This window comes from Chelon labrosus (genome assembly GCF_963514085.1).
Source record: "Chelon labrosus genome assembly, chromosome: 20".
NCBI classification, from domain to species: domain Eukaryota; kingdom Metazoa; phylum Chordata; class Actinopteri; order Mugiliformes; family Mugilidae; genus Chelon; species Chelon labrosus.
In genome coordinates this window covers 14,293,831-14,319,965 of record NC_140353.1, presented here as the reverse complement: position 1 = coordinate 14,319,965, position 26,135 = coordinate 14,293,831, and the positions used below count along the sequence as shown (strand labels likewise).

Below are 26,135 nucleotides of genomic sequence, written 5' to 3'. Positions count from 1 at the left end.
CCCACTGCTGGTAGTGGTGAGGTAGTGGGTATACAGGGAAAATGTTGAACTCTTTCTTAGTGTAAAAATGCACAAATTAATAATAATAAAAAAAATCACAGTAAGTGCTTATTTTTGGTTTGCTTCAATAAACACACATACATATTTAAAATGGCAGTTTTATCTGGTTAAGTGCGTGGTCCTATGTGGCCCTCAGGTAGTGTCGATGAAAAATTGTGGCCCCCTCCATCATTTAGGTTGCCCATCCCTGCTCCACCACCCTCCACCCTTAAGATCTGGTTTCAATTTAGATATACGTTTGGACTCCAGGGATTGTCTAATCCCTGGAGTCTAATCCATCCATAACAATCATCTCTTTCTCCCTCCCAGCACAGACACAGCCTTTTCTCTATGGCAGAGTTCAGGCCTTGTCAAGGTAAGGGACCTCTATACTAATAGTGTTTTTGCTAGCTTCAGTGAACTATGTGAAAGATTTAAAAAAAAAAAAAAAAAAAAAAAGTTAAATAGCACCTCTTTCCCCAATATTCCACCTAACTAATTGACTCAATTTTGGACATTCCCACACATCAGAAAAGTCTTATCTCAAACGTTTACACCCTAATCTCCCATCTTGGCGAGACATCTCTTGATAAAATCAGAAAAGACTGGGAAGATGAACTTCGCAAAGTTATAGGTGACAGTGACTGGGGCTCTGCATTAACTCAAGTAAATAACAGTACATCTTGCTCCAGGTTTAATTTGATACAATTTAAGGTTGTCCACCGTATCTATTTTATCAATTCCAAACTTTCCAAAATTTATTCCAATGTCGCAGATTCATGCAATAGATGTCACAAAACACCAGCAAACATGACACACATGTTTTGGTCATGTCCTTGCTTACAAGACTACTGGACAATTATTTTATACATATTGCAGAGGGTCTGAGTATATAGTTGACACCATGTGCAGAATTGGCCATTTTTGGAGTAATGTCAGATCTTCAAATAATTAGGAGAAAGTTTTTTGCATCCTTATTAGCACACAGAAGAATCTTGTTAGAGTGGAAGTCACCACTTGCACCCAAAGCCTCCTTGTGGCTTAAAGACCTCATGCTGTAGACTCTTTAAATATAATCTGAGGAGGACACCTAGACAATTTGATTCTGTCTGGACCTGTATGATCAGTTGTCGAGCTGAATTAAAGATGTTACAGGGAAAATTAAATGTTCACCTCTTACAATTTCGTTTCCCTCTTTACCTCATTTCAATCCATAGACAGTGCTACTTTTCCACATGTTGCTGTCTTCTGTGTACTTATTTATTTGTTTATCTGCTAACAGTAGAAGGAAGGATTTGTAATTTTAATTTTTAATTTTTATTATTGTTATTATTATTATTTTACTATAGGATTGTGGGGGTCTTATTTTTGGGAAGGGGAAAAAAAGTATGCACTTTTCCTTGTCAAGTAAATAAAAACACGTGGAAGACAATGTTTCATTCTTATGAACAGTATTGTTCAAAAGCACCCGAGTCACATACAGCAGATTACACAACTAACCACGTGGATTTGGTTCAAATCACCCACTCTTTACCCAAGATTTAAGATGATGACTACAAAAACATGATGACTACGTAAAGCATTAAGCATCTCTCTGCAGTTTTAATGACTACATCCTATCATATAACACATGCATGGTTACCAGTCCACAAACATTAACATAAGGTGTTGCCAGAAATGACTGCATATGGCTTGTTTCTCATCCAAACCTTTATACTTACTGTAAGCAATTAAGGACACCGCCTTGACTTGTGAACTAACATCTGCTCATGTGTGGTGCTCATAATAAATGTGCGACAGCAGAAGGTGAGGAGCTGATAAGAGTTGTCTTTAAAAACGCTCTAACCAAGCCACCAATGGAGACACTTGAAAGGTGAAGTTAGACACAATGCTGCCAACTCTGCTGCTGCTGCTCATACCCTCCCTCAGTCCTGCTTTGGCCTGGATTGTAAGTGACTCCTATCTTCTCTCTTGAAATATGCAAACTGAATAATCATCTATTTTAATTAACTCACTTTTTTCTTTTTAATTATTAGCCAGTGGAGGATTGGGAGTCTGGGAATGGGACTGTGTCAGTGGGTGAGCCGGGTCAATGTGTTTGTCATGTGTATGCGCCTGACACCAACTTCCCTGCCGACCGTGTTCAGCATATGCAACAAGTCAGCAAGGACCTCATCCTGGAAGTGAAAATCCAAATGAACAAGGTGCAGTAGGACTCACTCATAGCATCAGGTCTGAAAACATTTGCTGTGGTAGGACATCATTATACTAATGGCTACTTTTTCATTCTTTCAGATGGTGAGCTATGAGGGTAAGCTGGAGGTCTATCTGGAGGATCTGGCAGACCTGACAGTTAGAGTCACAGTGCTGGAGAGCAGCCTTGACAAATACATCAAACTTGACTTTGAATTGATCAGGGTTGAGCTTGAAGAGTTTGAGTCTCTGGTGTCTCAGCTCAAAGACTCCTTCAAGTCCACCTCGTCTGTTTTCGACAGTCTGTATGCTGAGGTGAAAATCCTGCCGTGAACCTTATTGCAAATAACATCATGATTCCTTTTTTTGTTGCATTACTGGATTTCAATATACGGTTTTATTTGTAGATCCACAACATGACCCTTGTTGTGAACCAACTCGAGATTTATGACAAGAACAACCTGGAAGTGATCCGCACTGAGTTTTCTAACCTGCAGAGGAAGCTGGAAGAATGCCAGAAGGATCCAGAGTTCTTCGAGCCAGATATTGGTAAGACAACTGACCTAAAAGGCCGGAAAATACTGAACACCTTAGACATTGCCAATCATTTCAATCGTGTTTTGTTTCTTTCCAGGCAACTGCAATCACACAGGCATCATGAACCTCAGCAAACCAATGGTGATGCATATAAACGCTCATTTGAGTACAAGCTATCAATATGGAGGCTGGGGCAAAGACTCCAAACCTATTCGGGGTTATGAGTCCATGTACTTCTACGCTGCATACACTAGTCCCTCGTATGTGTATGACTTTGACTTCTACTCTGACTATGATAAGCTCCTTCTGAGGTCTGCATTCAAACATCATGACATGGCAAGTGGGTGGGCAGGTACTGGTAACAATTACATTGTTCACAGTAACACCATTTATTACCAGCATAACTCACCTTTCAGCATGACCAAACTGAATCTGACCAGCTCTGAATATGACTCAAGAGTGATCGTAGATGCTAGTCAAAGTTTCTCATACAATTACTCAAACAATCAGAACCTGGACTTTGCAGCTGATGAAACTGGATTGTGGGTAATGTATGCCTCAGAGGAGAGCAAAGGCAAAATTATACTTGCTAAAATAAATGAGAAAGCTTTTGGCATTGAGGATCAGTGGAGCACTGGTGTGTTCAAGCAGTTAGCAGGGAATGCTTTCATGGCCTGTGGAGTCATGTACGCCACCAGGTCAGTGGATCTCACCACTGAGGAGATCTTCTATGCATTTGACACCAAGACCAGGCAGGAGAAACACCTCAACATCCGCTTCCATAAGATCCAGGAGAGTTACACCAACCTGGACTACAATCCCACTGATCAGAAGCTCTACATGTACAACAATGGCTATTATGTTTCATATAATGTGAAATTTAACAATGAATGATTTTGTCTTTTTGGGATCTACCGTATTTGTGATTGATACGATTGATCTGTATTCCCTCTGTTGTCACTGAAGCCCTATGAAGCTATGTTATGTAATGCATAGACTTTTTACTGTCTTTTCTTGAATAAAATCAAACTGAAGCATTCAAATAACGTCAAATGTCTTCATTTTACATGTATGGAAATAATACAATTGGAAAATTGCTGGGAAAATAGCTGGGTTTTTGTTTGTTGTTCTGGCTTGAGTTCATCTTGAAGACGAACTTCATTTCTTTTGTACATAGCACTGTATAGTTCACTTGTGTGTTGTGGGAAATAAAAGGGTCACTTTTTCTGCATTATTGTTCTTCGTCCATTTTGTTTATGTTGCTTCCTCGACACTTATAATAATCTTCCCCAAGCTTTAATGGAAACATTTGTGCAATAATTTGCTTATTGTCGATTTGTTGCTTTTAAATGTGCTTTGTATTCAAAATTGACTTGACTACTTGTGAGTGGATGTAATCTAATGTATTTGGCAAACAATGCACAGTACACTGCAGCAGGAAGTAAATTCTCATCACACCAGACGAAACGATACGAAACGATACGATACGATACCTCTCCAAAGAGAAATTTCTCTTAATGCAAACATGTAGCTGCTGCCATAGCAATATAAACAATATGATGTCTTTGTACAAGGAGTAGACCACTCAGATGATATTCTTAACAGCAAACATAATTGTGCAAACATCAAGGTATTTCCTTAAATTAAAATAAGATTTATCCAATGTTTCAGGGTTCAGCGTCTTGACAATTTTATCAAAATGTACAGTCCAAAGAAAAGAAGACAGTCATAAATTATAAAACTGTAATAGTCCATGTCCAGTATGCATAGTATGCACACCTGCACTGATCTCATAGATGCTGATGAAATGACTGTGAAATGATGTCACATGCTGCAGGTGGGCTAAAAGAGATAAGAATAGAATATGTGCGTCCCTTCTGAATCGACCAGACACACTACTGACAGAGACAGAATGCCTTTGACTTTACTGCTGCTCTTTCCCATACTGATCCTGCACTGGCGTGGCTGGTAAGTTCCAATGATGTTCAGTATTGTGAAATTGTATAATACAATAGCCGAATGACGGAATTTGCTTTCAGCCAGTGGAGGACTGGGAGACGGGCAATGTGACCATTTCTGGCGGAGGACTGGAGTGTGTTTGCAGTGTGTTCCTGCCTGACAGCTCAGAGAACCTCCTTGCCCACGCTGGACAGTCTGTACACTGAGGTGAAAAGAGTTTGTGGAACATCTTCTGTTGTTTTATTGACGTCAAGAGCAACCTGGCAGTGATCCGCATTGAGTTTGCTAAGCTGGAAGAGTGCCAGGAGGATCAAGAGTTCATTAAGCCTGATATTGGTGAGTTTATTAGACAGTCACGTGGAGTAGCTGGTAAACAGGCTGTGTAGTCCAGTCTGAGATTTTGAATGAATGCACTGGTATGGTGCATACAGCACTCCCTCCGTGTATGAATTCTATTTGTATTCTAACTATGACAAACTCCTTCAGAGGTCGTCCTTCACGCACCATGGTCTGCCACAAAGGTACCGGTAATAATTACGTTGTTCATGGCAACACCATATATATACCAGGCAACTGGCGGCCCGTGTAACTCGAAGTGGCCCTTAGATTAATTTTTGAAAATTATAAAAATGTGTCCTAATGACAGTTGGCCACTACACTAGATGGCGCCTCAAATGCAGACGCCGCCTCGTACACGCTTCCACTGGGTCTTCTCTACCAGTGAAGAAGGCTGTATTGTGATTCACTTTGGGTAAAAGTCTTCAAAATAATATATAACATAAAACCTTATCCAAAACTCTGCTTTTTGAATAAGGTTGTGGTGTCTGATCTGAGGGCCCTCATTTCCAGCTCTCTCAGGACCATTTGGTAGTTTCTTTCCCCTTCTGTAAGCTGGCCCTCCCTTGGAGAGGGCAGCTCTCCTTTGTGCTGTGGTTGGAGCCTGGCTCCATCTGGTACCCAACACCAACAGCAGATTAAGAATTCAGGGCAGGGTGATCCCTCCATTCACAGAGACATCAAACAAATCCAGAAATCATTATATCTTGAGAGTGGGATCTGAATGGGATCTGTCAATAGTAAACATTAAAATATGAATAGAAAAGTCAGGGTTAAAATGGCCTTCAGTCAGTGCACACAAAAACAGCACTGTCTCTTTAAATCCTCCAGCATCTGTCAGGATGAGAAGGGAGGAAGTGAGCGCTGCGTGCGGAATGGTACCCTAAAGTGACATCATGCTCAGCCAATCAGGAGCCTCGTCTGAGCTCTCTCCTCCTCTCCTGCTCCAAGGATGAATGTGTCCTGGCTGCTGAAGGCATGGGCTGCCACCGGGGCAGAGGAGTCAGGACATGCTCAGCTCTCACCAGGTAGAGTGTGCAGATACACACATTGTACCTGGTGAGATACGATGCATACGATACGATCGCGTGTACCCGCGATTTTATGTGCGGTCCGTGCAACTGATGTATCATTATGAGCTTCCAACTCACTGGCTATGTGAAATGCACGTTGAAGAAACGGTGGGTAATGATGGAGGAGGCTGAAGATGGCTTTGTGTCTTTCATCACACTCCTTAAATGATGTCGACTCTGTGGCTGGACCCAGGATGATGTGTGTGTACTGAATGTGTGACCTCAGGGCTGTTTCTAGCTTTGTGGGGGCCCTAAGCAAGATGCTGTTTGGGGGCCGCTAGTTTGTCAAACTATGATGAAGAGATTCCAAACCCATAGATCGATTCAAGGAGTTTTATTGTCATTACACATGTTGGTACATGAGGTGGAACGAAATTAGTTACCCTGGTCCCGGTGCAAGCCAAAGCAGAAACAGTAAGAGTATAAAAATAGAATAAAATTAGCTAAGTGAGTATAAAAAATGGGCAAGTAAGTAATATAAATATAGAAAATGACAATTGTGCACTACTGGAGTCTGTGCAAAACGACTGCATTCAGTGCAAAATGTATCTGTGGTTGGTTTTTGGGGTATGATATAAGATGCCACAATCTATTACGCTTCATGAGCATCTTAAGTTGAGCCACACAGGCAAGTGAAACTGATAACTGTTACAAGGAAAACAACAATTCTCTATATGTCAATAAAAAAAAAAAAAAAAAAAAAAGATTTTGAGTGTTTATAAAAATGTTTACTTTAAATAAGAAAAACATTTATTTTAAAGTGCAACAATGAAAACAAAAAAACACTAAAAATAATGCTTATTTAACATCACAGTCACTTACCAGCATAACACCTAATGTACTTATGTGATGGTCCCGGAGCTTCCTGGTCAGCAAGTTCAGAAGATCCCTCTGGCTCAACGTCTGGAGCAGAGATGGGCAACTGGCGGCCTGTGTAACTCGAAGTGGCCCTTAGATTAATCTTTGAAAATTATAAAAATGTGTCCTCTGCGGCATCAGTTGTAATGACACAGTTAGTGACTACACCAGATGGCGCCTCAAATACAGACGCCGCCTCGTACACGCTTCCACTGGGTCTTCTCTACCAGTGAAGAAGAGACGTTAAGCCCGGAGGAAAGAGAAAACTTGATCGAGATAAGTTACTAATGAGCCAACCCCTGATGTTTGACAAATTATATGAATAATAACAATTATTATGCTTTGTCATTTTGTAATGGCACCATTATTTTCACATTCAGACCAACTCCAGGATAAAGGAACTGGACCTGAGTCATAATGAGATTTGCAGAAGAGGAGGAGAGCATTTGGGACAGCTGCTGGGTTAATTCACTAGTTTTTAATATCACTGTGTTTAAATGTTTTTGATTATGAATGTTACATCATATATATTATATGTATACACACAAGCCTTGTATACACAAGAGCCTTATATACACAAGAGCCTTGTCTTTTTTTGTACAGCAAACAATGAAGGCCTCGAGGTGCTGGACCTCAGGCGCAGCGCTGTGATGATGCGTCTGTTCCCTGCTGAGCCACGTTACCTGTGTGTGTGTGTGTGTGAGTGGGGGTGTGTGTGTGTGTGTGTGTGTGTATGTGTGTGAGTGTTTTCGAACCGCCGGCAAGATGGCAGAGAGGACAGCTTTTGAATCGTGGAAGTACCCACATTATTTTCAATTCGCCAGCGAAAAGGACAAGAACAACATAACGGTAAGATGCACACTCTGTGTTGGTGAAAAGCTTCTGTCGACTGCAAAAAATTCCACTTCCAATTTAAAAAAAAACATCTTGTATCCAAGCACCACTCTATCACCCTGGTATTGTTATCCTGCAGAGTTAATTTGCTTGGATGAATGACGTTATTCATTGTCAGGCCTTTTCGGTGCATTTAAAGGAGACTGTGTGTCCGTGTCAGTTAAGTTGCAGCATGTGCAAGGCGCTGCTTTTAATTTTTGGCAACGCATGAGTACTCTAACGCGTTACTTTTATTCATAGGTAACGTTGTAACGTAACAGATTACTTTTAATTGATGGTAACGTTGTAACCTAATTAACTACTTCCCAAAGTAACTATACCCAACACTGATCACCAGCATGGCCTCAGAGGCTTTGTAAGTTGATGTCTGACCGTTTTACATTTGTAGCTGGCTTGTGGTGAAGAACACACTTAAAACCGCCTTGGAGGAGATCAACATATGTGTGAGTGATTGTGGCATGACCTGTCATGTTAAAAGCAGTATTACTAGCTAAACACTGCATGGGTTCTTTTGAAGCAGAATGCATCCTTTGAAATATGTGTGTCGTCTTTCCTCTGAACAGAACGTGCAGGTAAATGAGAACTTTGTGCATCTCTTGGAAGAGACATGTCAGGAGCATCCTGGTCTGAATGTACAGTACAGAGGAGTAGGAGGCTTTGTTGCTAAGAAGCCACCGAAACGCATCGAGCCAATGAAAGTCATCCATGTTAACCAAACAGATGCATCCAAATTCTAACTCAATTATTTAATAAAAATGACATATATTCATAATTCCTTTTCTGAGTAAACTGACTATACCTTTTTCTACCAATGTTCCTTTAGGATTATCTTGATCATCGCAAGCTGCGTCTGTGGGACTTCTTTCGGAACATAGACAAAGATATGCACCATGCGAGTCCCCTTTGCTGACTTCAGGAGGGCTGTTCAGGTTTCCCGTCATATTGATATATAGAACAGCAAAGAGTCACTGAGTTTGCAGGATTTTCAGGTTTACCCTGCAACTACTCATTAAAAAAGATAAAAGGGACATTGAACTGATTCTTTTTCTTCTTTTTGTGTGAAACTATGTTAGCAATCTAGCATTCCTTTGGATCGATACCACATTGAGGAGCTGATTCAGAGACTTGATCGTGACAGGACAGGAATGGTGGACTACAGGTGAGAATTTTCCCTAAATTGTTTGATTATGCTCACAAACTGGCCATCTAAATTGCTTTACAGAGCAGAGATATGGTTGCTTTGTGTTTTTACACTCCCTGGTCTTAACACTGGTATAACTGAACTGAAGTGTGTTATGAGCTGGGAATTTGTCCAGATCTTTACCCTGAATGATGCCTTCAAAACTCAATAAAGCAGTTTAATAGGTCTTATCTGATGCTTCTGTGCAGGGTACTGGCAGATAAAAGAAAACAAATGATGAGAGATCACCACCGCCAGCTGAGGAAGTTTGAATCCCGTCAGAAAAAAGAGAAGCAGAAGAGTGACCGCATCCTCAAAACCTTCCAGAGCGCTGTAGAGGCAATTACAACAATTACACCTGCCCATGCTGGGGGGCACCACGCCCTACCGTCCAGCCAGTTACCCAGTGCACTCCTACTCCCAACCCAAACTGCTGGCTGACTCCCCTCGCTCTGCTCCGGGCAAGTCCATCTCTGCTCAGGGTAATTGCTCCAATCCAAAGATGGGCCACAGCAAGCTGAGGCCGTGCTAGCAGTGAAAAGCAAGGAAGTGAAGAAAAAGAAACCAAAGAAACGTTCAGATAAAGACTCGAGGGATCCTACACAAACTGTCACATGATTTGAAGTTATCTTGTGTTTTGCCACTTGGTTTCTTTGTCATACACAGTTGAAAAAGGATTTTCATTTTTATCTTGTTTCTTATCCTGTTAGGATGGCCCGGTAGTGGTTGGATTAAAACAGGAAACTCGAGTCTGAGATGAGGTGCAAACCAACCAAGTGTTTATTTCACCCAAAAGAATGCATGACAAAACAAAAAGACTTAAAAAGAAAACATTACAAAAGAAAATTAAGCCCCTTCTGTGGCCTGAGGTCTGGGTCACAGCCCTGCCAATCATACACACCCCACCTGTGTGCATGGGCTCCCTTTTATAAGCTGCCATTAATTATGACTCCAGCCCTACCACTGAGCAGGTAAGCTCCCTTCCCAGACCCGCCATACAATATTGGGTTAAATAACATATATAAAAACATATATATTTCCCCCAAATACCTCTACTAGTACCAATCTCATAAAACCCTTACTCAGTTAACATTCACCATAACAGACCTTTACAGTTGGCAAGCATTTGCTTTTCCCCCCTCTCCAATTATCACAATGGTTTCTCCTGGGACCTTTAAGAAGGTGTTCAGACCTCCGGCGGATTCTTTTAGGCCGAACACCTGAGGAGACAGCAAAGGTAAGACTCATTGCACCAGATTTGCCAACATACAAATTATTTCACTGAAACACTCCACAAACCTTACCATGTGTTTCTCTTCCCAGGACAGGCTCTTCTCAGTAGCAGCTGAGAGGCCACACCAAGAGAAACACACAATAAAAATATATTCCACATTTCAGCTTTGTGTCTGGCTTATTCATTTCATGGCGTCCAGTTAAATTGAATGCTTTTGTGTAATTAGTTATGTTCTTAAGTAAGTGATGAAGAGGACCTTCACCACATATCCCAAAAAATAAAAAAATAAAAGTTGTGCACATTTCATTCAGCTGTTGATTATTTTATGCAATTCAGCAAACTCTTGATCAGACTTCAAGCTTTTCCTAATACCTGGGAACTTTGTCAGACCTCAATTACTAGTTCACACCCAGATACTCATGGTTGAATTCAAACAAATTTTCAAACTTTCTGACTTCTGTTTGCTTAAGATAACAGTATGTATGTCCAGGCACCATTGTTAACAATGATGCCAAGCCAAGGCTAACAATGGTGCCAGGCCAAGGCTAACAATGATGCGAACTTAGACAGGTGCTGCATCTGGCATTATACTGAGATAGGATATATAAGTTGTGAATGTCCAGGTATCTCAGTCATAACCACTCTGACAGCACCAGAATGATCAGCACTCTGTATTTCTTAGCGCTGCTGAGCTCCGCCATGGCCTGGGGGGTATGTATGGCATGACTTAGATGCAACCGATTCATCTTTGTTTTTTGAAGCTCTACTCACGTTAGAGGTAAGATGATCTCTGTCCATCTGACTCCCTTTTTTTTCCCCTAGCGTGTTGGCCTGTGGAGCAAGGGGAGTGCAAGGAATGGGACAGGAGGTGGGGGTGAGGATAGCTGTACCTGTGATGCCTTCCTGCCCAGCTCAACATTTCCTATAAAAGATTTGGTGGCGGTGGAGCAGACAGCTGTAGAGATCTCACACAAGCTGGAGCTGGAGATGGGCAAGGTATTATCTTGGAAGCATTAGCAAATTTAAAAAAAAAAGGAACAAAATAACTAAACAGATTTTTTTACACAACTCCAGGTGGAGGACTATGAAATCAAGCTGACATCATATGCACAAAAGATCATACAATTGTCAGCGGAAATTGAAATAATGGAGAAGAACTCCGCCGACTACAATGCCGCCGACTTTGAGGGGAAAAAGGTGGAGATTAAGCAAATGGAGGCCCTGATTAAAGAGCTGCAGCTCTCCATCCAAAGCTCCACTGTTGCATTTGAGTCCCTGCGTGTACAGGTATGTCCTGGGCTGCAGATGTGTGGGAGGTTACCGCAGCAACAGATGCAGTGGTGATCTAATGGTAAAAAAGGACACGTCATCTTTCAGGTCGCAGCCATGGACCAGACATTGACGAGGCTGGAGATTAGCTACGACAAGAATGTGGTTCTGAAGACCCGCCGAGAATACATGAAGGTGCAGCTGGAACTGGAGGAATGCGAGAGACGCCACCAGGAGCTTTTCAACCCCAACATTGGTAAGCTATTCACACTCTCGTGTAAACATTCTTTCCCATTTGGACTCATTCAACTAATATTCCTCTCTCTCTCCGCAGGCTCTTGCGCTCACACTGGTATCATCAAGGTTAGCAAACCCATTGTAAGTCAGCTGAATGCTCATCTAAGCTCTAGCTACAAGTTTGGAAGCTGGGGGAAAGATTCAAAGCCTGTTCCAGGCAGAGAGTCTATGTACTGGTACTCTGGCTACTCTAGTGCTTCATTTAATGACATTAAGTTTTATGTCGACTACAAAAACCTCATCTTGAGAAACCACTTCCTGCATCAAACCCTAAGTTACAGTTGGTATGGTAAAGGGAACAATTTTATCGTCCGTGATAATACTCTCTACTATCAGTTAAGCAATCCATTTGCGGTTGCCAAACTGAATTTCACCACCATGGAATATCAGTCCAGGGTGATTGCTGGAGCCAGCACCAGGTTTTCTTACACTGGCTCCCCCGATCAGATCTTTGACTTAAGTGCTGATGAAACCGGCTTGTGGGTGACCTATGCCACAGAGGAGTCTAGCGGTCAGATGGTCATTGCTAAAATAAACGAGGCTTCTTTTGGAATAGAGGAGGAATATGTGACTAGTGTTTATAAGCCAGGCCTGAGCAATGCCTTCATGGCGTGTGGTGTTCTGTATGCAGTCAGGACGATTGATATCCAGACCGAAGAGATATTTTACAAGTATGACACCAAAACCAAAGAGGAGAGCTACATGAGTGTTCTCTTTGAGAGGTTCCAGAATTTGTACTCCAGCCTGGACTACAATCCAACTGACCAGAAGCTCTACATGTACAATGATGGCTACTATGTTAACTACAATCTGTGGTTTAACCACACAATTAAAGCCATTGTGCAGCCTCATACCTAAATCATTATCTGTGATTTAGTGAAATATTACATCTTATCAATCAATCAATCATTATCACGCTCTCCATTTTTTCCTTCTCCTTGATTATTAATAAATGATTTTAAGCATTACCAAGGTGTCATATGTGTCTTTCTTTCTACTGACTGAAAATGAGACTATGACTACATCAGTAATTCACTAAACAGACATGGATATGTCTCTGTATGTAGAGTGTAATAAAGAAATCCTCTTTAAAATCTTTATGTACTTGACCCTAACAAATGGGTTCCATTACCATATATGCAAAAGGTTGGCATTGCTTCCACTTTTTAAGTATTGTCCTCAACAGCAATCTTCCAACAGATGAAACAAAGACCAACGTGTACCAGAATGACAAATTATGGACAACTGGTGGAACGGCTCATGATCCAAAGAATACAACATCACCTGTAAATCACTGTGGAGGCAGCGTGATGCATGACCACGCCTGGCTTCCAAAGGAGCTGGCCCAGTGGTGTTTGGAATATGCTACATGAATTTTAAAGCCTATTGGCACATTCTGTCCGCTGAGATTCAGCCAAATGAAGCAAAGGTGACTGAATGGAACGTAACAGTACAGTGAACAATGTATATACTGTAAAAGCAACCTGGGAGATTTGAAGCTGAAGACGTAAAATATTCTGCACGGCCCAAACAAAACTACTGTTGACTACGGGTTCAGGACTTCAAAGAATTAAAAATTAACGTTTCTCTTATGATTAGGATAAACTGTCTGATTACATTTGAGCCCCTGAAAATAGAGGGCTGCGTATACAAACAGTTAAAGTTCCTACTCCTTTAATCCAAGTTAGTTGTGATTACCCTCAAATTAAAAATGAGCTGTGCCCATTTTCATCATATAACTGTAACTTTATTTATTTATTTGGTAAATTGATGGCACAGTGGTGAGGTGGTTATTGGGTTTGACTCCATGGGCCGACTGGGCCTTTCTGTGTGGATTTTTCATGTTCTCCTTGTGTCTGCATGGGTTCTCTCTGGGTACTCCGGCTTCCTCCCACTGTCCAAAGACATGCCTGCTTGGTTTATTGGTGATTGGTGGTGAATTGGCTGTAGGTGTGAGTGTGAGTGTGAATGGTTGTCTGTTTCTCTGTGTTAGCCCTGCGATAGACTGGCAACCTGTCCAGGGTGTACCCCGCCTCTTGCCCGATGACAGCTGGGATAGGCTCCAGCAGACCCCATGACCCTTAACAGGAACAAGCAATTACAGAAGATGAATGAATGAATAAATGGTAAATTGATAAATCATTGTCCAAAAACACATGGTCTTAACTGCATATGGCTCTAATATATTCAGACTTGAATGATCAATAAATCATTGAGTCTTGGGTTTGCTCTCTTACTGGCTTTTGGTTTTTCTAATGTGACTAGAAAAATCTAAATTAAGATCAAAATAAAGAAAATAAAAAAGTTAAAATATCTCAAGTCAAAGCAGATGTGTCTTGTATGGCACTGACATTCTTCAAGTTGAAAGGATGATTATTTTGGTGTTGAGGTTGGATCTAAAATCTGCCATAAATCTTTCATTCATTAATCAATAACCAAACAATGAAATATCACTCGCAACCAACATTGTCGTCAATACCTGAACTTGACATTAACCCTTAATCTGTACCTTCACATAAAAGACAGATTTTTGTTACAGGTCTTTCGATAACACTGGGAACAGACCGTACCGGACCTCTCCTATCAGGGAAGGTTTTCAGTACTCTTCCGAGCAACCAGGATTCTCGTGGTGCTGTAGATCCACAACTACAACAACATCTGCAGGCATGAAACTTCTTTTTTCCTTTGTCCATCTTTGTCGTTCTTGCAACAATGGCAGATACTCTGCGACCCATCTTTTCCAGAAGAGATATGCGATATATTAAACTTGTTTCCATCTTTCAGATGTTCAGACAGAACTGATGACAGACAACAAGCCACGTTTGGTATGGGGTTGCTCCTTGACTTTCAAGTTAAACTTGAAAGTGTCTGTCTCTATGCACCAATGCAGACCTAAAGATCTCTCCATTGGTAGCTTGTCTCTGTCCAGATCAAGCTCAAACAGGTTCTTTGACTTGTGTTATTCTGGAATGCTTTGAAGCACTTCCCGACTGTTACTAATCCATTTGGTGAGATTGAAACCTCCTCTTAGGCAAAGAGCTATAAGGTTCTCAACCATAATGATGGCATCCTCTTCAGGACTGGCTCTTCAGAAGGTTGTCCATGTAGAAGTTTCTGTTGACTGTGTCACTCACTTCTGCTGGAAAGCTGGTTTGGTTATCCTCAGCAGTCCTCCTAAGAGCAAAGCAAGCACAGCTGGGTGAAGACACTGCCCCAAATAAATGGACAGTCATGCGATGCTCTACTAGACCACGTTCGAGGTTACTTTCAGGCCACCACAAGAATCTTAAGAAGTCCACATGTTCATCTGCCACCTTAACTTGGTGGAACATGGCTTGTATGTCAATGGCGATTATTGCCACAGGATCTTGTCTGAACCGCATAAGGACTCCTACCAATGAGCTGGTCAAGTTTGGGCCCTGTAGAAGTTGACTGTTGAGTGAGACACCTTTGAATTCTGCTCCACAGTCAAACACAACGCGCAATGTTCCCTTCCTTGGATGGTGAACTCCATGGTGAGGTATATACCATACCTTGCCCTCACATGGTTCCAACTGATGTTGTGGCACTGGCTCAGCCTTTTCTAATGACATCAGTAATAAAGTTTATGTACTCACTATGAAAATTTGCATCCTTCTGAAGTTTCCTTTTCAGACTATGAATATTGCAGAGGGTGTAAGTATAAAGTTGACGCCATGTGCAGAATTGGCCATTTTTGGAGTAACGTCAGATCCTCAAATAATTAGGAGAAAGTTTAGAACGCCTTTGTAAAAATTAAGTATAATCTGAGGGGTACACCAGGAAAATTTGATTCTGTCTGGGACTGTATGATCAGTTATCTAGCTGAATTAACGACGTTGCAGGAAAAATGAAATGTTCACCTCTTACAATCTTGTCACCTTATTTAATTTCCCTCTTTACCTCATTTCAATCCATTGACAGTGCTACTTCTTCACGTTTGTTTTTTACTGAAGGATGGTCATGCTTCTTATGAACAGCAGTGTTGTGGGTAACGTGTTACAAAGTAAAGTGTGTGTGTGTGTGTGTGTGTGCGTGTGTGTGTTTTCGAACCGCCGGCAAGATGGCAGAGAGGACAGCTTTTGAATCATGGAAGTACGCACATTATTTTCAAAAACAACATACACAAACAACGGTAAAATGCACACTCTGCGTTGGTGAAAAGCTTCTGTACAAGATGTTTTTTTTTTTAAAAAAACAAAACATCTTGTATCCAAGCACCACTCTATCACCCTGGTATTGTTATCCTGCTAATTTGGTTGGATGAATGACGTTATTCATTGTCAGGACTTCTCGGTGCATTTAAAGGAGGCTGTGTGTCCGTGTCAGTTAAGTTGCAGCATGTGTGAGGCGCTGCAAATGGCTTTTAAGTTTTGGTAATGCATGAGTACTCTAACGCGTTACTTTTATTCATAGGTAACGCTGTAACATAACAGATTACTTTTAATTGATGGTAACGTTGTAACCTAATTAACTACTTTCCAAAGTAAGTACTCCCCAACACTGATGAACAGTATTGTTCAAAAGCACCCGAGTCACATACAGCAGATTACACAATTAACCGTGTGGATTTGGTTCAAAATCACCCACTCTTTACCCACGACTTAAGATGATGACTACAAAAACATGATGATTACGTAAAGTACTAAGCGTCTATCTGCATTTTTAATGACTACATCCTATCATATAACACATGCATGGTTGACAGTCCACAAACATTAACATAAGGTGTTGCCAGAAATGACTGCATATGGCTTGTTTCTCATCCAAACCTTTATACTTACTGTAAGCAATTAAGGACACCGCTTTGACTTGTGAACTAACATCTGTGTGGTGCTCATAATAAATGTGTGACAGCAGAAGGTGAGGAGCTGATAAGAGTTGTCTTTAAAAGCCCTCTGACCAAGCCACCAATGGAGACACTCGAAAGGTGAAGTTAGACACAATGCTGCCAACTCTGCTGCTGCTGCTCATACCCTCCCTCAGTCCTGCTTTGGCCTGGATTGTAAGTGACTCCTATCTTCTCTCTTGAAATATGCTAACAGACTAATCATCTGTTTTAATTAACTCACTTTTTTAAAAATTATTAGCCAGTGGAGGATTGGGAGTCTGGAAATGTGACTGCGTCAGTGGGTGAGTTGGGTCAGTGTGTTTGTCATGTGTATATACCCGACACCGAATTCCCTGCCGACCGTGTTCAGCATATGCAACAAGTCAGCAAGGACCTCATCCTGGAAGTGAAAATCCAAATGGACAAGGTGCAGTAGGACTCACTCATGATATCAGGTCTGAAAACATTTCCTGTGGTGGAACATTATTATACTAATGCCTACTTTTTCATTCTTTCAGATGGTGAGCTATGAGGGTAAGCTGAAGGTCTATCTCGAGGATCTGGCAGACCTGACAGTTAGAGTCACAGTGCTGGAGAGCAGCCTTGACGAGTACATCAAACTTGACTTTGAATTGATCAGGGTTGAGCTTGAAGAGTTTAAGTCTCTGGTGTCTCAGCTCAAAGACTCCTTCAACTCCACCTCGCCCGTTTTCGACAGTCTGTATGCTGAGGTGAAAATCCCGCTGTGAACCTTATTGCAAATAACATCAAGCTTCCTTTTTTTGTTGCATTGCTGGATTTCAATATATGCTTTTGTTGGTAGATCCACAACATGACCCTTGTTGTGAACCAACTCGAGACTTATGACAAGAGCAACCTGGAAGTGATCCGCATTGAGTTTGCTAAGCTGCAGAGGAAGCTTGAAGAATGCCAGAAGGATCCAGCGTTCCTCAAGCCAGATATTGGTAAGACTATTGACCTAAGAGGCTGGAAAATATTGAACACCTTAGGCATTGCCAATCATTTCCATCATGTTTTGTTTCTTTCCAGGCAACTGCAATCACACAGGCATCAGGATGCTCAGTAAACCAATGGTGGTACAAATAAATGCTAATTTGAAAGCAGACTATCAATATGGAGGCTGGGGCAAAGACTCCAAACCTATTCGGGGTTATGAGTCCATGTACTTCTACGCCGCATACACTAGTCCCTCGTATGTGTATGACTTCTATTTGTACTCTGACTATGATAAGCTCCTTCTGAGGTCTGCATTCATACACCATGACTCGCGATATGAGTTTCAAGCTAATGGTAACAATTACATTGTTCACAATAACGTCATTTATTACCAGCACGACACACCTCCTAGCATGATCAAACTGAATCTCACCAGCTCTGCATATGAGTCAAGAGAGATCCCAGATGCTAGTCAAAGGTTCTCATACAGGTACTCAGACAATCAGAACCTGGACTTTGCAGCTGATGAAACTGGATTGTGGGTAATGTACGCCTCAGAGGAGAGCAAAGGCAAAATTATACTTGCTAAAATAAATGAGAAATCTTTTGGCATTGAGGATAAGTGGAGCACTAATGTGTTTAAGCAGTTAGCGGGCAATGCTTTCATGGCCTGTGGAGTCATGTACGCCACCAGGTCAGTGGATCTCACCACTGAGGAGATCTTCTATGCATTTGACACCAAGACCGGGCAGGAGAAAGACCTCAGCATCCACTTCCAGAAGTTCCAGGAGCGTTACACCAACCTGGACTACAATCCCACTGATCAGAAGCTCTACATGTACAACAATGGCTATTATGTGACATATAATGTGAAATTTAACAATGAATGATTTTGTCTTTTTGGGATCTACCGTATTTGTGATTGATACGATTGATCTGTATTCCCTCTGATGTCCCTATGAAGCTATGTTACGTAATGCATAGACTTTTTACTGTCTTTTCTTAAATAAAATCAAACTGAAGCATTCAAATAATGTCAAATGTCTTCCATGTCTGGAAATAATACAATTAAATTGCTGATAGATGAAAGTTAAGTGTATGGTGTAAAATCATTTCCATATAATCAAACAAAGCTATAATTATGGCATACAATAAGATTTAAATTCACCACAGTGACAAAATAGCTTTTAAAAAATAGCTTCAAATTATTGGGACACAATAGACATTACAACTTGTGTAGGGGACTTTGTGTTTTAATCAGAGACAAACATTTGAACACTGGGCCACAGATTGAACAGGGTTTTTAAACTACATGCCAAAGAATCCATGGGGTAGTATACAAAATCAAGTACAAAATGTGCAAATACTGTAGTATACAGTTTTTGCCAGTTGCTTTAACACTATAGACACTTGCTTATACCAAAGTAACATAACTTGAAGTTGTTGTTACTATACCTTAAACAAAGTGTAACCATACCTTAAACAAAAGCGCTGCTTTGCACTTTAGTTGAAATTCTGTAACACACCTGCCCCTTTCTGCAAGACACTTGCTGCTGTACACTACACACTATTTCCTACATAAGACAATGAGCTCAAAAATGAAATCTCAGGGTACCATTGGGAAAACACATCTATTCAAAATACAACACACATTGATTTATTGAAAGCACTTAGACACACACCAGAAAATACTTACTTAGAAAACTGAACACCAATCAGCCAGATACAAAAAGACCTCAACTTTGCAAGCATGGAGGCAGGGAGAGCTAGAGGCAGAGGAAAAGGAAGACAGAGAGAGAGAGGAGGACGTGGTCGAAGAGGCCATGCAAGGACCATTATTTCAGATGACATAAGAGCAACTTTGGTGGACCATGTCATAAACCATGGCCTGACTGTGAGGGAAGCTGGGCAGAGAGTCCACCCTAATCTAAGCCGTTCCACAGTTTCATCCATAATGAGGACATTCTGACTGGAAAACAGGTATGTCTTCAACTCTCTACTCTACCCAGACTGTATCTAGAGTATTTACAGTACTGTACCATATCACGTTACCGTATCACATGTACTGTATTGCAGGGTGGCTAATGCTCCTTTTCGAACAAAAGTGGTAGTTTTGTGAAACATTCCGTGATCATGTGTTGAGGTGTTTCAGTACTGTGTATGGTAAATACAGTAAAGTATAGTATATTCAGTACTGTAAAAAAGAAGCAAACAATAACAATTTGTGGTTGCATTTTTCTACAGAATGGCTAGAAGACCTGCTGGGGTCGACGCAAACAGACGGCAGGATCCGAAAGCCCATTTGTGCAGAATTGTGTTTTTCTGTGTTTACCATAGTGTATTGTTTGTTTTATTTTTGTTTTATTTTTGCTTTAACTAAATTTACTGTACTGTAAAATACACTACTGTAATGTAATGATTTTGAGTATTTCACTTTTTGGTTGTTGTGAAAACTTTCCGTCTGTGGAACTGAATAAAAACAGTGAAAACAAAAGACTGCAGTGTTTTATATAAAGCTGACTAGTGCGTTGCTGCTGATCTGACAGTGTATTCATATGATGTAAGTGGGTATCATTTTGTCATCAGAGTGACATTTTGACAAAGGATTGTTAAGTTTTGATAGCAGAGTTTCAATTTCACATAAATGTGAATGGTTTATTTCCCAGCGTTGTCTTTTTTGCTTGTGTGAAGAGTTTTGAAACACTGAGCCGAGTTTTGCAAAACGTGTTCAAGCAACGGACAAAAACTGTAAATATATACTAACTCTTCATTTCAAAATAGAACACATCTTTCTCTGCACACACCAACTTTATACCAAAACACTGGAAATATGACTCAAAATTAAATTATTCTGTCAAAGAATAACACTTGTTTTGACTTCACAAGGTACATGCAGTAAATCAAAGTACACCAGGTTTAAAAATACTGGCTATTGTTGACATTACAAAAACTGCATAGACTTTTATGCTTCAGTTTTACAGGTATTTGCATGCAAAACACGCAAGCCACTGTTTTTTACACTAAATATCTTGGTTGGGAACTGTATGTCCACATGTAATGTTCACATTCAAAAGCATACCAGTAAAAAGCAAATATTTATTTTTTCCTTTACTGTTTACTACAGGAGGTACATTAGAAATACTGTTTACTGTATGATAGAACAGAAAAAGTTTTACAGTATTGCTTACAGTACAGCAACAAAATCTCCATGAAACACACAAGAGCACTCTGAACAAAAAATACAACAGCAAAAAGCCCAGATAAAAAAAGGGGGGGGGGGGGGGGGGGGACTAAAAAAAGCACAAAATTACTGTATCTAATCTCTGCGATCTTCAGGGTTAGGCCACATGTTTTCATCAACATCACATCTGATATTATCCAAGGCGATGCACCTGGGATAAAACTGCTTGGTATGTCGGATCCACCCTTGGCAATCATCAACTGTGATGTCACCGCAGCCAGCATCCATGGCTTCAAGGAGGGACGTCTGGTCATGTGGCTGATGGTCATAAACCTTCCACCTCCATGCAGAAAATAACTCCTCTATGGGGTTGAGGATCGGTGAATAGGGTGGAAGGAAGAGATGTACCAGTCTTGGGTGGTAAAGAAGTAAACTTTGAAGGGACATTGAAACTGACACGTCTGGAGCAATTCCAGCCATATGTTGATCTCTCCTGCCTCTGCTCCCCTGCTGATCAGAGTTTCCTGATCATACTACCTGAGTGTCACTCCTTTGTCCTTTTGTCCTTTTGTTCTGACCACGTATGGGAGCCAACTCTGCCCCTCCACTGAGTTCACCCTCCTGTGTAAAGTTGCCCTCGACTGACCAATATGCAACCACACCTGGGGACAGGGTATATCTGTGCTCTGGCCCTACATTCAGGGTCAGTCTCCAGTCTCCTACTGACACAGAGTGGGTCCCACTCTGTGTCAGTAGGCTCACCATAATCTGGAACTCCAATAAACTTGCACCACTTCAGCATACTTGGAACTAGACTTGGATTGTTTTTTTTCTTCAACAGAGGACTTCAAACCATGTTGTTAGCGATTGAAAACAACTGTATTATCAGCTGAGATATGTTGCTTTTGAACTGATATCATTGCAGAAGCAGAGGTTTTTATACTGTATCTAAGGTTTGGAATATTGCTTTTGCTATTGTGGGAAGTTGTGTGTTAACATTCGTAAATAATACAAAAACAATCCATAATTTTGTTGGGAGGTAAAGCTGGTCTGTTAGGAAAATGTAAGCATTGTGGAAATGTGTTCACTGACTGCATATTGTGTGAAAACGACATGAAATGTGTGACTGGTATGGCCACAAAAGACCGATGCTGTGCTAATTGTGTTAGAGTTTTGAAAATGTGACCACTGATTGGACAAACGCTTGTTAGCGACTGAAAAAAACTGTAAACTTATAAAAAATGTTACAAAATACAAGGAAAACAACAATCCTCTATATGTCAATAAATAAAACAGACATTGAGTGATTTTAAAAAATGTTTACATTTTGAAAGACTGGAATATAAAAACAACAAACCTGCATCTATTTTGAAAGTTTTGAAAATGTGACCACTGATTGGACAAACGCTTGTTAGCGACTGAAAAAAACTGTAAAAGCTAAGCAGTTCATTTACAGCACTTTTACCTGCATTTTTTATTTATTTTTTTATGTGAATTTGGGTCATTTTGTACTTCTTTCGGTGCAGGTGGTCACCAGTAAACACTTTACCACGCACTGTTATGAACATTGCTACGATCGACATTTTTATCTGTACAGTCAGTGTCGTCCGTTTTATTTTCAGTGTTCTGTAATGCACTTGTTTTGTAGGAAAAGTTGATTTACAGGATGACAATAAAGGGGCACCATGATTGTGGCTACACAGCTTCTGTTTTGTTTGTTTTTTTTATTTAGGTTTATGCCATTAGGAATTTTTAGATATTTGTGTTTTATCTAAGCATGTATTTAAAAAAATGTGTTTAACAAGTAGGTACACTGTAATTAAACACAATCTTCACACACAAACGCACACGCACGTGACGTCCTTATGATGGGAGGTGAGGCGTCCAAAACTCACAAACAGCTGCAAGCTAACACACAAAGTTATCAAGTTAAATTACAACAACATTACATGTTCTTATTTAAATAAACTATAAGCGTTAACCCACAAAGAGAAGCCACGAGTGCCGCAGTGAGCGCGTAACGGGAATAAAAAGTATTCTGGGGCAACCGTCAACAAACGTCTAAACTGCTCAGTCAGCAGCAAACTAACTTTAACATTAGCCACGGTTAGCTCCCGTCAACTGTGAAAATGCATACGTGGCTTTGACTTAATGACAGAGTTGCTGGGCCGCACCAGTTTGAACTCAAACATGCGCTGGGACATTTACCTGAAGCTCGGCGACTCAGGTAGCGGGAGAAAGGGTAGAGAACATAACACAGCAGGCTGCCAATCATGCTTCTCTGCTGCAATGAACGCATGCGCGTTTTGCAAGTTAGTGACGTAGGCAGTGGGAGGGGCCAAGAATCATATTTATTTACATAAAAATATTTGAAATTTAGTAAATAAGTATGGCAATTATATGAGTATAATTATTCTTTTAGCTTTGGTTTGTTTTCATTGTTGTACTTAAAAATAGATGCAGGTTTGTTGTTTTTATATTCCAGTCTTTCAAAATGTAAACATTTTTTAAAATCACTCAATGTCTGTTTTATTTATTGACATATAGAGGATTGTTGTTTTCCTTGTATTTTGTAACATTTTTTATAAGTTTACAGTTTTTTTCAGTCGCTAACAAGCGTTTGTCCAATCAGTGGTCACATTTTCAAAACTCTAACACAATTAGCACAGCATCGGTCTTTTGTGGCCATACCATTCACACATTTCATGTCGTTTTCACACAATATGCAGTCAGTGAACACATTTCCACAATGCTTACATTTTCTTAACAGACCAGCTGTACCTCCCAACAAAATTATGGATTGTTTTTGTATTATTTACGAATGTTAACACACAACATCCAACAATAGCAAAAACAATATTCCAAACCTTAGATACAGTATTAAAACCTCTTCTTCTGCAATGATATCAGTTCAAAAACAACATATCTCAGCTGATAATACAGTTGTTTTCAATTGCTAACAACATGGTTTGAAGTCCACTGTTGAAGAAAAAAAACAATCCAAGTCTAGTTCCAAGTTTGCTGAAGTGGTGCAAGTTTATTGGAGTTCCAGGTCATGGTGAGCCTACCAACACAGAGTGGGTCTGAGACCAGAGACTGACCCAGAATGCAGGGCCAGAGCACAGATATATCCTGTCCCCAGGTGTGGTTGCATATTGGTCAGTCGAGGGCAACTTTACACAGGAGGGTGAACTCAGTGGAGGGGCAGAGTTGGCTCCCAGAAGTGGTCAGAACAAAAGGACAAAAGAACAAAGGAGTGACACTCAGGTAGTATGATCAGGAAACTCTGATCAGCAGGGGAGCAGAGGCAGGAGAGATCAACATATGGCTGGAATTGCCCCAGACTTGTCAGTTTCAGTGTCCCTTCAAAGTTTACTTCTTTACCACCCAAGACTGGTACGTCTCTTCCTTCCACCCTATTCACCTTTCCTCAACCCCATAGAGGAGTTCTTTTTTGCATGGAGGTGGAAGGTTTATGACCGTCAGCCACATGACCAGATGTCCCTCCTTGAAGCCATGGATGCTGGCTGCAGGGACATCACAGTTGATGATTGCCAAGGGTGGATCCGACATACCAAGCGGTTTTATCCCAGGTGCATCGCCTTGCATAATATCAGATGCGATGTTGATGAAAACATGTGGCCTAACCCCGAAGATCGCAGAGATTAGATACAGTAATTTTGTGCTTTTTTTAGTCCAGCCCATCCCCCCCCCTTTTTTTTTTTATCTGGGCTTTTTCCTGTTGTATTTTTTGTTCAGAGTGCTCTTGTGTGTTTCATGGATATTTTGTTCAGCAATACTGTAAAACTTTTTCTGTTCTATCATACTGTAAACAGTATTTCTAATGTACCTCCTGTAGTAAACAGTAAAGGAAAAAAAATGCTTTTTACTGCAATGCTTTTGAATGTGAACAATACATGTGGACATACAGTTCCCAACCAAGAAATTTAGTGTTAAAAAAGGTGGATTGCATGTTTTGCATGCAAATACCTGTAAAACTGAAGCATAAAAGTCTATGCAGTTTTTGTAATGTCAACACTAGCCAGTATTTTTAAACCTGGTGTACTTTGATTCATTGCATGTACCTTGTGAAGTGAAAACAAGTGTTATTCTTTGACAGAATAATTTAATTTTGAGTCATATTTCCAGTGTTTTGGTATAAAGTTGGTGTGTGCAGAGAAAGATGTGTTCTATTTTGAAATGAAGAGTTAGTATATATTTAACAAAATGTGTTTTTGAGAAGAAAATTATCCATTTGGCCAACTGTGTTTTGTAGGCGTGAATCTGTGTTAAGAGTTTAGAAAAAATATCTGAAGTATGCGCTTTGTAAGCGCTTGTTAGCGATTGAAAAAAACTGTAACTTGCCTGAATGGCTCAACTTAAGATGTTTAATTTTAATAAGAGAGGTTATCATGACTTTACCCTGTTTTGCTTATGACTGTGGCATCTTTGTAGATCATCTAAAGGGTTAAGATTCTCTCCATCGTAGATCGACACAAACTAGGGGCCACAAAACAGACTTTTGAATCTCACAAAGCAAAAAAACACCCTGTATAAAATTAAGAGAAAATACTATGATAAACACAACACAAAATTTCTAACATAAGGTTTCACATATTCCTTGTTAGACTGACATTCTAGTTGCATTTGGAGTTGCAAAAAAACACAGTAACACAGGCATAAATTGTTAATGCCACTATACGTGACACATTACCTGAGGGGTAGAGTTACCGGATCCAAGGCACAGGTCTGTTCCATTTCACAGTAACAGCTCTTACAGGCCAACTTAAACAGAATCTCAAACACTATGTGTTCCCCCTTTTGTCTAGGGAATGGATTCAAAGAGGGCGTAAGGCTTGACCTCAGAGTGCCATGTCCATACTGTCCTTTGAGTCCCTGTGCTTAAAAGATGAAGGCTCCCTGTCCTCACTTGGAAGACGAATCTGACAGAGACCTACATTTTTCCTTGCAGGAAACAGATTTACCGATGATGATGCTAAATATTTTGCAGATGCCTTGCCGGTAAGTTACTAATGAGCCAACCCCTGATGTTTGATAAATTACATCTTGGTTATGCTTTGTCATTTTGTAATGGCACTATTATTTTCACAATCAGACCAACTCCAGGATAAAGGAACTGGACCTGAGTCATAATGAGATTTGCAGAAGAGGAGGAGAGCATTTGGGACAGCTGCTGGGTTAATTCACTAGTTTTTAATATCACTGTGTTTAAATGTTTTTAATTATGAATGTTACATCATATATATTATATGGACCCA

At 40.5% G+C, this 26,135-nt stretch overlaps 3 protein-coding genes across 3 annotated transcripts; all 3 read left to right on the top strand.

The window, feature by feature from the left end:
* Positions 1–1,590: 1,590 nt before the first annotated feature.
* Positions 1,591–3,768, top strand: LOC311505191 (olfactomedin-4-like). Its single transcript, XM_084568621.1, has 5 exons — positions 1,591–1,987; positions 2,076–2,243; positions 2,335–2,547; positions 2,640–2,781; positions 2,867–3,768. The coding sequence occupies exons 1-5, from the start codon at positions 1,928–1,930 to the stop codon at positions 3,661–3,663; spliced, it is 1,380 nt and encodes a 459-aa protein (XP_084424747.1). The 5' UTR covers positions 1,591–1,927; the 3' UTR covers positions 3,664–3,768.
* A 7,150-nt stretch (positions 3,769–10,918) lies between these two features.
* LOC311504984 (olfactomedin-4-like) lies at positions 10,919–12,766 on the top strand (the record flags this gene model as incomplete). The annotated part of the gene is made up of 5 exons (XM_084568350.1): positions 10,919–11,014; positions 11,126–11,299; positions 11,378–11,590; positions 11,681–11,828; positions 11,907–12,766. The coding sequence occupies 5 exons, from the start codon at positions 10,919–10,921 to the stop codon at positions 12,725–12,727; spliced, it is 1,452 nt and encodes a 483-aa protein (XP_084424476.1). The 3' UTR covers positions 12,728–12,766.
* A 4,066-nt stretch (positions 12,767–16,832) lies between these two features.
* On the top strand, positions 16,833–18,797 carry LOC311505561 (olfactomedin-4-like; the record flags this gene model as incomplete). Its single annotated transcript, XM_084569195.1, has 5 exons — positions 16,833–16,892; positions 16,978–17,145; positions 17,237–17,449; positions 17,542–17,683; positions 17,769–18,797. The coding sequence occupies 5 exons, from the start codon at positions 16,833–16,835 to the stop codon at positions 18,563–18,565; spliced, it is 1,380 nt and encodes a 459-aa protein (XP_084425321.1). The 3' UTR covers positions 18,566–18,797.
* Positions 18,798–26,135: the final 7,338 nt, after the last annotated feature.